General features: G+C 39.6%; 1 protein-coding gene across 5 annotated transcripts in view; it reads left to right on the top strand.

The window, feature by feature from the left end:
- Positions 1-12,944, top strand: part of ARHGEF26 (Rho guanine nucleotide exchange factor 26) — a 122,491-nt gene that overhangs the window by 29,415 nt on the left and 80,132 nt on the right. For all 5 annotated transcript variants that reach the window (XM_054504352.2, XM_064586115.1, XM_045903513.3 and 2 more), the window contains one exon: positions 1,377-1,537. In XM_054504352.2, coding sequence (XP_054360327.1) covers positions 1,377-1,537 — 161 coding nt within the window. The remainder of the gene's footprint in view (positions 1-1,376; positions 1,538-12,944) is intronic.

Genomic DNA, 12,944 nt, shown 5'->3' with positions numbered 1-12,944 from the left:
CAACATGACATCCACTATTTTTGGTCAGGAAGCGACAGTTTTCTTCAGTTTACACTACATTTCCCAGGGATAATTGTATCGATTGAATAGAATTATACAAGATACAGGTCAAGTGAGACTCTTCATGTTCTTACTGCATACTCATTAGATGGTTATATCACTTAAGTCCCTGGAACACAACTGAGGCTAGACCAGCACCTTTAAGTAAGACTTCCTTTAAAGCTCATAGATGCTGAAAAGGGAGATGAACATTGAGACCAGCCCCATTAACCTGACCTACAAAATATGGTCCACTTACCAGCAACTGGACGTCCACTTGCCTGTGTCTGCCTGCTCTCACCAGCTTCAGCCATAGCACAGGGACTTACAGCAAGAATCTTCTGGGCCTTTTGGGCCAAGGGCTTAAGGAGACGTGCCTGGAGGCCAAGGTGATGATGGCAGTGTTACCAGGGAGATCCCTAGGAAGGATCTGAATCTCAGGCCTGCGAGGATATTTACCACCCCGACCTGAGGAGGAATCCCTGTGTTGCCATTCTTGGAGGATCTGAAGGTGATTTTGTTAAGGAGCTAGATGAATTCTTTACACAGGGCAATGGTGCCTACCCACATATGTGGGTTGGCTTTTTATCATTAATGAACACTTATCAGGTCAACGGCTGTGTGCCTTGACACCAAGCATTTCTGCAGAGGGTCCTGATTCACTCCTTCTTGAGAAACTGACGGGAGCAGAAAGGGTGTCTTGTGGAATGAACAGAATTACTTTCAGTTGTATGAGTTTAATATAAAAGAATTCCTGTGGCTGATGAGAACCTTTTGAGGGTAGATACAGTCATGGTCTTCTAGTATACCCTGACTCTTTGCTGTAATTGACTGCAAATTTGTTGGATTAAAATATGGGGAGAGAAGGAGCCTGCGTAAGAGGAGAGCAAAGAAATGTATTTGTAAGAAATTTTCTTGGAATCCCAAGTGGTGTCTATAAATCCTTAGTGTCCCAGAGCAGCCGACTTTGAAAACAGGCCTGGAGGAGATGACCCCAAAGGTTAATTAATGTCACACTGAGACTTTATGACATGCCCTAAGCTTTCCTTCCGTAGATTCTACCCCTTAACAAAGCATGACCTCAGGATGGAATCTCAAGTCATCTAAATGCTTTCACTTTTTCATTTTTACACTGTGGGCAGTGACTGACTCTACTTCCTGAGGTTTGGGTGTATGTGCCTTATAAAAAAAAGACAGTAGTTTGGTGATGCATTTTTCTTCATGCTTATCTTTCTGTGCTTTTTAAGATACGTTGTTTTTATAGGAGAATTATGAAAACTTTATTTAGTTCTTCAGTTACCATAATTAATAATACATTTCTTTTTCCTTCATACCAGGCTATCTTTGAAGTCATATCCTCTGAACATTCCTATTTGCTCAGTTTGGAGATCTTGATACGAATGTTTAAAAATTCTAAAGAACTGAGTGATACAATGACCAAAACAGAGAGTCACCATCTTTTCTCCAACATTACAGATGTCTGTGAGGCAAGCAAAAAGTAAGTTCACCTTAGTTGGCCTTTGGTCATGCCAAGACCTTCCTTACTAACAAACATCTATGTTATCTCAAAGGGAAGACCTTTAGAAGTATGAGGTCTCTCATTGATTCAGTTGGCTTTTATCTTGATCCCTTGAAATAAATTTTAAGATACGTTTCGGGTTGTTGATGTATTAGACGGATGGCAAGTGTGTAATAAATTGTCACCACAGACAGTCACATCTGAGGTCTGTCACTCCCTTGTGTGTCACTGCCTCTTCCTCTCCTCACGCTTGTCCTCTTCTTCCTTTTAAATTATACGGTTAGGGTCGCCTGGGTGGCTCAGTTGGTTAAGCGACTGCCTTCGGCTCAGGTCATGATCCTGGAGTCCCGGGATCGAGTCCCACATCGGGCTCCCTGCTCGGCAGGGAGCCTGCTTCTCCCTCTGACCCTCCTCCCTCTCATGCTCTCTGTCTCTCATTCTCTCTCTCGCAAATAAATAAAATCTTAAAAAAAGAAATTATACAGTTAATAGAACAACCTTTAGTTGCGAGGGAAAGTAACTCATGGTGGTACTATTCAAATACAAAAATTATTTTTGTTTACATTTTCATATTTTTTGTTCATCTACGTAAATATTATTTTGAAAATGTAGTCATAGTGACCATAACGGTTTCCTTAGGTTTTCCCTACTTAACATTTCATAAGCACTATTAGAGGGGAATTTTCCTTATTAGTTTTAATAAGCGTACACCAGTAGTGAGCTGTTACATTCTTCTGAGTCAGCTACAGAGCCTGTGCAGGAGCCCTGTGTGATACATTGAGCCATCCTAAGTTGCTGTCTTGCTAGATCAAAATGGTTGAATTTCGGCAATTTTATACAGTTGGGTCAAAGGCGGCTTTACCATATAATTAGTGAAGCCTGAGCTTCAAGGCTTCTCACTTGCAAAGGTACCTCTTAAATGTTTGCTTTTGTGCCTAATTTCTTTCTTGGTGGGCCTGCATACTGTACAAGCTCTAGGGCCCACAAGAATTGGATCTGTCCTAGGGGGGAGTATCTGGATGTATCTTGCAAATCTGGACCTTGCTTACTTGTCACATGAGGGCAGAGCCAGGCAGCCAGGAATGATAACATGTTCATGCCTGCTGGCTCCATCACCGTGTGCAGGTAGATCTTCCTTTTGAACTCAAGATGGAACATTCATGCTGAACAGGTTAGCATGTGAGTTGGGGCTACTTCCGAGAGCTGGAGTTTGTGGTCAGATCAATGAGATCTTCAAATTTCCTTGATAGTGGCACAACTTCAGAAGCCAGAATCTGCCTCAGGAAGAGATCCTGTCCATCTTGAGACTGGAATGGATACTTAAAAATACATGTTCAGAGGACCCACAGGGCCTTCGGGAACACTGGGCCCATGGTGTGTGGGTGGTGGCATGCACCACCACACGGAAATCCTTGTTTCGAAGCTGGGTTGTTGCTTGTGTTCAGCCTACTGGTCCTTTTGGTACCACTCTTGCCAGTTTCGGTAAGATAAATGAAAACCTCTTTTCTCCTTCGGTGAAGAGCTCAGAACAAGAGCCTTCAATGATGGGTCCCTCTTTGAAAGGTATTCAGATTTCAGAATGAGTCTCTTTCATTTTAACTTGTACTTGGGTTGATCTACAAAAACAAAGCTCTGTATTAGATACACAGCTATCAAGAATTATTACTGTTTTGATAACTATAAAATGTAAGCCATGATTTTAATGAGGATATGTTTTCTGAAAACCACAGTGGCGTGTTTTTATGCACAAAGCATGTGCTTTGGGTCCTTATGGTCTTTGAGCCCTGACAGCACGACTTGTGTATCAGCGTGGTTCACAAGGGGCCTGGGCTCGAACAGATGATTCTCCTTTTGGTAGTTGGTTAACCTTGAGCAGGTTGCTAAAACTCACCCCTTCAATTATTTATTTATTAAATGGGGATTGAAAAAAATCTGTATCTGGTTAACCCTGGAATAACTCATTTTATTTATAGATTAAAATTTTATGATTTTAATTTCGATCTTTTACAAAATTTAAGTCTTTTATGATTTTATTAAAAAGTTTTCATTTCTATACTGGCTTATAGTAAGACACTATTCTGGACATTTTTGTTTATTTCTTATTTTTAAAACAAAACTCAAAATTCTTAACCTCCATTAAAAGATAAAGAAAGAAACATTTTTTATATTTTTACTTTGTTTTTACTTAAAAGGCAGTGCTTTTTCTTTTTCAAAATGTTATTTATTTCAGAGAGAGAGAGAGAGCGGGTGGTTGGAGGAGCAGAGGGAGAGGAAGGGAGCCCAACACAGGGCTTAATCTCACAATCCTGAGATCATGACCTGAGCTGAAATCAAGAGTCAGATGCTTGACTGACTGAGCCACCCAGGTGCCTTAAAAGGCAGTGTTGTAATCTGGATAGCTACCTATGGGATACTTGATCTCTGTTATAATGTATTTCAACTAGGAATGTTCAGCTTCTCCATGATAATTCAATGTCTGTATCATAGAAACATATTACAAAAGTTTATTCAATTTAGTTTGAAACACTCATTTTAGATATAGCGTTTTATAAAAATTCAGAGTGCTCAGATTTGCAGAGCTCATTTCATTATGTAATGCCCCTTTGCTGAGCTTCTAGCATTTGGTCTCCAAGTGACTCTAAAGTGATAACTACTTAATGTGCTGCCCCCAGAAAGAGTTTCCAGTTGTAAGAAAATGCTAAATGTTGAATAAAGCAAATGACTGGTGTTTAACTCAGTGATTACTGACGAAGCATGACATTGCTCTGTGTGGCATAATGAAGACTGCCTTCATTGTACTTTTCCCTAATGAAAAACTGTAGCCAGAGTTGATGGGATATTTAGGGTAGGGTGAGGTCAGAACATGCTCAATATTCAGCTTTGTGGATTGAACAGTGCAACATCTGGTCCCCTTTATAGTGACTCAGGCTGATGAATAACACTAAGAAGACATTATAGGAAAGCAGGCAGGGACGAGATCATTCTGATCCTGGGTGTGAGTGCTTATCAGTGGTGTGTCCCTACTAAGTTCTTTTCTTTATAAAGAATTGCTCACTTCAGTCCACACTTGTGGAGCCTCCTATTCTGCAAGATGCCTGGGTTCTAGAGCATTTGGTGGCTGTTGGTCTTCAGGGGTCAGTGGCGGCTGGTGAACCATCCACAGTGTGTGCTCGGAGGAATCCTAGAGCAGGTATGGGTCACTGAAATGCACAGATATGGGTCGCACTGGAGCCCGGTGAGAATCATCGAAGGCGAGGGTGAGAACAGATGGCGTTGGCCTTTCTGTGCTCTGCTGAGGCGTTTTCACGGTTTCCTGAAGGCTGTGTGGAAACCTTGAGCAATCCAGTAGCGGATGGCCATGGTGGTCGGGGACACGACAGCATGCTGTTCGCATTAGAGAGGAGGTGAAGGTGGTGAAAGATTTGACGCCATGACAGTAACATAGCCACACATGTTGGGAAGCCGGGAGAGAGCCTAAGAGCAAGGACTTGAGGGACATTTGGAACATGGAGTCTTGAGGACTTGGTGAGAAAGAGGAGTTTTGTTTGCCTCTCAGGTGTCTGCCTGGTCGACTGTAGACAGTGCTAAAGAACTTTGCAATATGCTTGCTTTTCTTTTTCCCAGTGCAAAGTTAAAACATTGGTATTTCTTTAGGAAGTAATTTTAAAGCTAAAACTCTGCTGGCTTCAGTTTCTGCAGAGTAAAATAAAAATACCCATCAATGTGGTTTTGTGTCCTAAGGAACTGAATTGATTCCCAACCTATAATGAGCAGCTAATGCCAAACTTTTCAGTTTCTGCCTTGTGTGGAAGAGTAAATTATAAAAATAATAAACATGCAAAATAATACCCAGTACTTGTTCCCCCAGAAGATTCTTTTTCCTCACTGCCCAATTTCTCTTCTTGTAACAGAAAAACTTTTTTAAAACCAAACTTCTTCAGCTGATAGTTGAAAGTCAGTGACACTCAGAAGCCACTTTTTATGACATGCTTTGGCTTTTTCTTTGTCCTGAGATAAATAAGTGAAGAAGTTGATTTGAAATTCATGAATATATTTTAGTCCACATTGTTCAGCTTTTATCAATATTCGGTGTCTGAAGTAATAGTAAAAGAAATAAGTAGTTATTATTTATGTATCCTTTCAAGTAGGGGAAGAAAGACTACAGGTGTCTGAATAACAGTCCCAGTCCTTTCAGGTAAGACTGTGGAAAAGCAGTGGGTCTGAAGTTGTTATAAAAAGTCTTTGTAACTGATGCTACCCATTTAAAGATGACTGCTGAGACACATGCCCTTCAGTTCATTCCCTTCTGAAATCCCATGAAAAATGATAGGATAGTCAAAGCACAAACCAAGGATTAAACAACAACAACAACAATAACAACAACAACAACAAGAAAAGAGACAAGAGCTGCCATATTTTGGAACCTGAAAACAGATGGACTCTTAGTAACTATTTCAGGCAATCTGGGAAGGTTAACTCTAAGCCGGTAGTGAGGAAAGTCAAGAAAGAACTAGTTTTAAACTCTAGAACCTCTGGAAGGTGCAGGAATTGATGAAGTTGGAGTAAAGGCGTGACTAAAAATGGGATTTTTGTGAAAGCCAGTTTGAGAAGTAGAGCCCAGACCCTCCCTCCCACACCCCCTTCAGCTCTACACAGCTGGATGATACCCTGCTTCACCCAGCAGCAGGGCAAAATAGATGGACTCCGGACTGAGAGAGCCAGGCCCAAGTAAGGGAGGCACTGTAGCGCAGGAAACCAGGTACGGTGACAGCTGATACCCTGAAACCCCACTCTTCTTTTGGGACACTGGTCACCAGGTGCATGTGTACCCTTCACTTTGTTTTTGTCAAATGGCAATTGGCGTTAGTTCGAGCTAAGTAATGTTTTACAATTTTTATCAACAATATTTGTGTTTAAATACATTATTACTATAATTACCATTATTAAGTGTTGTAGGAAGCAACAAGTTGAAGATGACAGCACAAATACGTAAAGCCTCAAACTTTGAAAAACATATCGTTTTAGCATCGTGGTAGGCAAATACTATCTCTCAATCTTAGTTCTCCCTCTCTCTAATAGGGACCATAGCTTATCTAGCCTCATAGGGTTGGTATGAGAATTAAAGGAGATAATACTTAGCACCACACTAGGTGAGCTTTCAAGCGGCAGTGGTTTTGTTGATAATAATATCCTGCGATTTTGATCACCTCTGCCTGGTACTCTGAAATGTGTCTGGATTTTTTATGTAATGACTTTTTTTTTTTTAAGGATTTTATTTTTATTATTTATTTGACAGAGAGACACAGCGAGAGAGGGAACACAAGCAGGGGGAGTGGGAGAGGGAGAAGCAGGCTCCCTGCAGAGCAGGGAGCCCGACGTGGGACTCGATCCCAGGACCCTGGGATCATGACCTGAGCCGAAGGCAGTTGCTTAACCGACTGAGCCACCCAGGCGCCCTGTAATGACTTTTGAATGATGTCCTCTCTATATTTGTCTCTGCTGGCATTGTTCTAGGACGAGTTTAAAGGACAGGTCTTGTCTTATAGACTCTAGCACAGTGTTTTGCATGGGTTTGTTTTTAAAGGTGGTTGTGGCATGTCTTACAACATTCTAACAATCACCTTCATTTTGACATTGAATGAAGTCCAGATAAACGGATTCTTTCCTAATCATAAAGCATGTTAGTCCTGACTTAGGTTAGGACTAAAATCTGAGCTGTTTGCTTCCTCTCAGCCTGGTGTTTGCCTGGCAAACAGTAGATTCCTTGGACCAGTACTTCCAAACAGGCCCTGACATGCTCCAGCTGCCAATTAGGCCATTCTCCTAGTTAGTTTTTGCAGATGTTTGGGGCTACTACATGCTTTTATGCCTTCTTGCATTGCTTTTGCAAGCTCCAAGAGTCTGTGGATTCTGAGTTGTCACATGGAGATTTAAGCTTGGACAATGCTCCTGGTTGGGACAGATGAAAGTGTTACCAAGCTTAGTCATTAGCTGTTATCAATCTTAAATGAGGGTAGAACTTTGGAAAAAGAAACAATGGCTGGGGTTTAGTTGCAGTATTTCATCTGCATTGCATTTACAGCTGGAGATTTTGAACCATTACATGGGTTTTTGACTCTGCCAGTTGTGAGTTAAACAAGCAGGACCACACAGTTTTCCTGGCCGATGGAAAAGATTTTAATGTAAACTTTGTGACCTAGCCAAGTTAAATCTAGCACTTGATTTAAGCATGAGGAAGATGGTTGATGAATTAAATTTCAAAAGCAAGCTCCTTTAAGCTTGCTGATTGCTCATTTATTGTGGGATGTTTCTCCTAAATGCAATATTAATTATTAGCACCTGGGCATCAATTTTATGTTTTTCCAGGGCTTTTCTTATTTCAGCTGATTTAATCCTTTATAGTGTCCTGGGGAGTACTGTCATTTCTCTGCAGCAGGTAAGGAGATTGAGACCCAAATTATGTGAATTGGTTTAAGGTCATTCACGTTTTTAAATGGAATTGAAACTAGTGATTTTTTTTTTTTTGATTCTTCAGAATGCATTCCCCAAGACCACTTTTCCAAAACTACACATATACTTTAAGAGCAGTTGAGGTTTCAGCCTAAAGAACTAAATTTCAGTTTAGCCTCTGCTAGGGATTGCCTTTCTGGAAAATAATTAGGATTTACTCTTTTTGGTGTATATCACCTTTGGAGCTAGTCATAGAACGTGATTAGACTCTTATCTAATATTTGAATGTCTTTGACCTTTTAGAATGCAGAGACTTTAAAAACAAAGAACACCTCGTTTTCTGACACTGCTCAGTGCATGGCACATCATAGACATCATCTTGTCATTTCCCTGTGGTCATCGTTCCAGTAAAGATACTGTCCAGTATCTTTACCACAGACAGTCTCTGAATGTGGCTCCATGGTTGAAGTGTTGACAGTATAAGCTAATTGATTATGAAAGTGTCCTATAATTTATATCTTATCAGAAGCCCTAACATGCAACTATACAATAAAATTAAAAAGACATCCAAATTTTTTATATCATTAAACTACTTTCGCAATGATTTGGGGAAGAAAATGAAATGCATGTTTGGAAAGTGTTGTCTAAATTGAGATTAAAGAAAAGAACTAAATAAATTCAGATTAGTTGCTGCTTTGTGAAAAGTCTAATGTTTTCAAAGTAGACTTTCATAGAAAATGAGTTTGCAAGTCCTTCTTAACACTTAAATGAAAGAATTCTTTGTCCCTTAGGTGGTAATATAAATACTGAGCAACCTTGCAGGAAAATATTTTAATTTTTAAAATGTCAACTTTGTGTAAAAGCTGTGAAAATAGGATTTTATTAAAAAAATCTGAAATCGCTTTCTATATACTAAGAAGACAGGTGAATAGTGTTTTAAATATTAATTCAGTATATTATTACCATCCTCTTAGCCTGTTTTTTTTGAAGGATGTGGATTAAATCATACAACCCTTGCGATTTTAGATTTTACAAGTGTATTTATAGAAAAATATCTTGAGGAAAATGTGTATCATGAATGGCATTTGTTAAAAGACCTAACTGATAACTTTATCTATACAGTGTTTTCTTTGGATTTCAAAAAGGTTTCAGGAAATGATTTGAGTTTAGAAAAAATTTGGTGGAAAGGTTCCATGGAAATGTCAAGATTGGCTAAGATCGACCTCGTCACTTGTGGGGGTTTCAAACAAAGGTCCCTTTGTAGCAAGAAAACTGTCTCTGTATCAGGAGCGCATTGGAATTTCTTTTCTAGCAGAGAAGAGTGATGCGAATGACCAGAACAGGGCACAGTAGCAGTGTAGCAGTGTTTGTGTTTATCTGCTGGAGTTGTCCTGTTTTGGAGCTCCTACTTCTTTTTTTTTTTTTTTAAAGATTTTATTTATTTATTTGAGAGAGAATGAGAGAGAGCGAGTACATGAGAGGGGGGAGGGTCAGAGGGAGAAGCAGACCCCCTGCTGAGCAGGGAGCCCGATGCGGGACTCGATCCAGGGACTCCAGGATCATGACCTGAGCCGAAGGCAGTCGCTTAACCAACTGAGCCACCCAGGCACCCCATGTTTTGCAGGTTTTAGACCATATTAAATATCAGTGAAGAGTTTGGGTTGCTTTGTTTATGTTTGTGCCATCTGTGGGGATCACTGTATTAAAATGCCTTTAGTTGAACCCTTGCCCATCCCTTTATTTTTCTTTTTTCAGTCTTCCTGGCCAATATCCAGTTTACTAACACAAAACTATTTTTGTTATCAGAATATAGTTTGATTAATTTAGAATATCAGAATATCAGTTAACCAATTTATTAATAAATTCAGAGATCAGGATGTCATTTTATTAACATTTCTGAGTGGTATACACTGGGGTGGTTCTGCTTTTTTGCTTATTAAGTATCCTTTCCAACTGAGGAAGTATAATTATTTAAACTCAAAACACTCTTCCCCTGCATGTTTTTGAATAAAACATATTCCTCTGGACTCTTTGAAGACCCCTATGTTTGGAAGCTCAGATGTTCAAACTGGAGAAATTTTGGCTTGCCTTTGTCTGTTTTATTGCAGACTTTCTTGGCATGAACTGATACCTAATTTTGAAGACCAGTTCTTATTGATCACACTTCTCTCTCCTGAGACCGGAGCAAGGAATGCTAATCTCATCTGTAGGCAGATCACTTCATCCTTCCACATGTCAGCTGCTAAGTGAGTTTTCCATCAGCATGGAGCTCATGTTTATCAGACTAACAAAGGAATCTAAAACTGGGGCCCTGAGGTCCTCGGCCGCTTGGGAGTCTGTTATCACCAACTCACACTTGGAGAATTATTTATTCCTACAGTGCTTTTGCTAGACAGTATATTTTCCTCATGGTATGAATTCAGAAAAGTTGGTCTCAAGAGGGTGGGCTTTGCAAACATTCCCTTAGGCTCAGAAGTCTGACTTACATTAGGGCCTGGATGTGGTAAAAGCCTTTTGGGGATGGTATGAAAAAATGTAGCTGTACACATCGCCAGTATTCTGTTTTTTAATGTGGGAAAGATTGGCTAGAAGAAGTAAAGATGTGAATAACCTGCTAATAAGATAATGTGTGAAAACGGTTTTCTGAGAGTCAACATCCAAGCTATGAAAAACAGATGGGGCAGAGGGCTCTCAAAGCCTAACTGCCTTTCCTTTCCTCTGCAAAATGTTGAACACCATATTTGAAGAAAACGTGCATAACATTTTGATTATCTTAGTGGATGTATTTCTTTTTAGCAAGTCTGGAATTCAACTGTAGGCAAAGTGTGATGAGGTGAAAGTTTAATTTGTCTAGAACTGCTTAGATCCATTTGAAATGACTGTTTTTTCCCTGTGAGCTGTGTATGCCCTTGAGAAGGGCTGGCTAGATGTGGATCCATTTGGAGGATGTTATAATCCAAGAAAGAGTGGGTGAGAGGTCCCACCCACCACTACCCAAAATAATATGTATATATGGTGAAAAATTCAAATTCTGCCAATGGGTTTGTTGTGTATCTTCCAGAAATGTTCTTTGCACGTACAAGTATGATTTTTTTAATTGGATGATAGCTTACTGCACACACCATTATGCACCAGTACCTATTTACTTTTCTTTTAGTTTGTCAAACAGCCAGTCTTAAATGAAGACTAGCACTAGGTATGTTTTTTTTTTTTTTTTCTTCCTGTACTCCTCAAATAAGCCAGGGCTACCTCTGTTTTTTTTCCTACTTTAAGTGAATGGTTCCCCATAAGTTATGGAATTTATTTTCTTGGGGAAATAGTCATTTCTGTGAATATGAGATTTTTAGGCATTATACCTTCCTCTTTAATAAAATATTCTATCAAAGTATTTAGGATGGGGGCGCCTGGGTGGCTCAGTCATTAAGCGTCTGCCTTCAGCTCAGGTCATGATCCCAGGGTCCTGGGATCGAGCCCCGCATCGGGCTCCCTGCTCCGCGGGAAGCCTGCTTCTCCCTCTCACACTCCCCTTGCTTGTGTTCCCTCTCTCGACGTCAAATAAATAAATAAAAATCTTTAAAAAAAAAAAGTATTTAGGATGAGGTTCCCCCCCCCCAGCATAATTTATAAAGCGCCTACTATGTAGCAGGCATTGTGCTAGGCATTGGAAATGTAACAGTGGATAGGATAGGCACAATTCCTGTCCTGGTGATCTGATGGGGTAAACACACATGCAACAGGTACTTGAGAAATAGAAACCTGAGAACCCCTCAAAGCAGGACTTAGGATGGCCCAGGAACCAGGGAAGTGACTTTTCTAACCCTTAGTTACTCTTCCTTCCTCATGTTCCCTTATTAGATTAATCTCATAAGATTAATAATCTTTAATAGATGTTTTAATTCACATATAATTCCATTTTGTCTTTATATGTAGAAATACCATACTAGTTATATGTTGTTAATTATTTTGTATTTGCAAGTAACTTCATTAAATGGGCAACTGGTATATATGGAACGGGTCTTAGTAAACCAACATTTCTGTAATGTTATAAACTGATCATTTAACTACAGTATGAAGATTTTTATTTAAAGAAAAACAGAGCCTGGGTTGTATCTGTCACAGTTCAAAATACTAAATATGCTCCTAGTTTGAATACATAATTCTTCAATTTCCTTACTTCTGAGTGATTTATAAATCTGGGGGATTTGGATACTGTGAGTTTATCTAGCTTAAGGAAAATTCATCTGATTTATGCTTTACTAGAAACTCTTTTTATATCATGTTCTTAGATAACGTTTAGTTTTGTTAAAATTTCTCTAATTCTGATTAGAGTTTTGTTTTTTAAGCTTCCAGATGACTTATTTGAAATAGGAAATAGAAATTGTAAAACCTACCAATCATGTTAGATAATTAGCTTGACTAAGAGCTAGCCCACTTGCGATTAATCTATGTCTCATAGTAAATGCTGTGGTACCACTGAGCTCGATCAACACTTTTACTTTATTTTGTGATTCATAAACGATTTCCATGGTCTTTGAGGATTGAGGGAGAGCTTAGAGGCCATCTATCCCAGTCTGTAACTTACAGTTTCCCAGGCCTCACAGCTGATAAGAATCAGAGCTAAGTCTAGAACCCAGACTTCTGACCCTTGCTTGACTCATTTTTTTACAGGAGAGGATATTTCATTGTGTTTTTAATAAGTTCTATATGTACATGGCTTAAAAGTGCAATGTCAGTGGTTTAGATTTATGTACTGAGATGCCCTCCACACCCTCCTATCCCCTGTCCTGTTACCTCTCCCCCTCTTTTGCCGTGAAAGATGTCTTGTTTCTCCTGCCAGCATTTCTTCATGCAAGTATAGGCAAATACAAATGGTTTCTCGCTGTCCCTCTTTTCCTAAGAGGTAGCATATTGACAGTATATACTGTTCTGCACCCTA

This window comes from Mirounga angustirostris, unplaced genomic scaffold, assembly GCF_029215605.1.
Source record: "Mirounga angustirostris isolate CCGP_5_RB_7025 unplaced genomic scaffold, mMirAng1.0.hap1 SCAF_1, whole genome shotgun sequence".
NCBI classification, from domain to species: domain Eukaryota; kingdom Metazoa; phylum Chordata; class Mammalia; order Carnivora; family Phocidae; genus Mirounga; species Mirounga angustirostris.
This window is presented reverse-complemented; position numbering and strand designations above follow the sequence as displayed.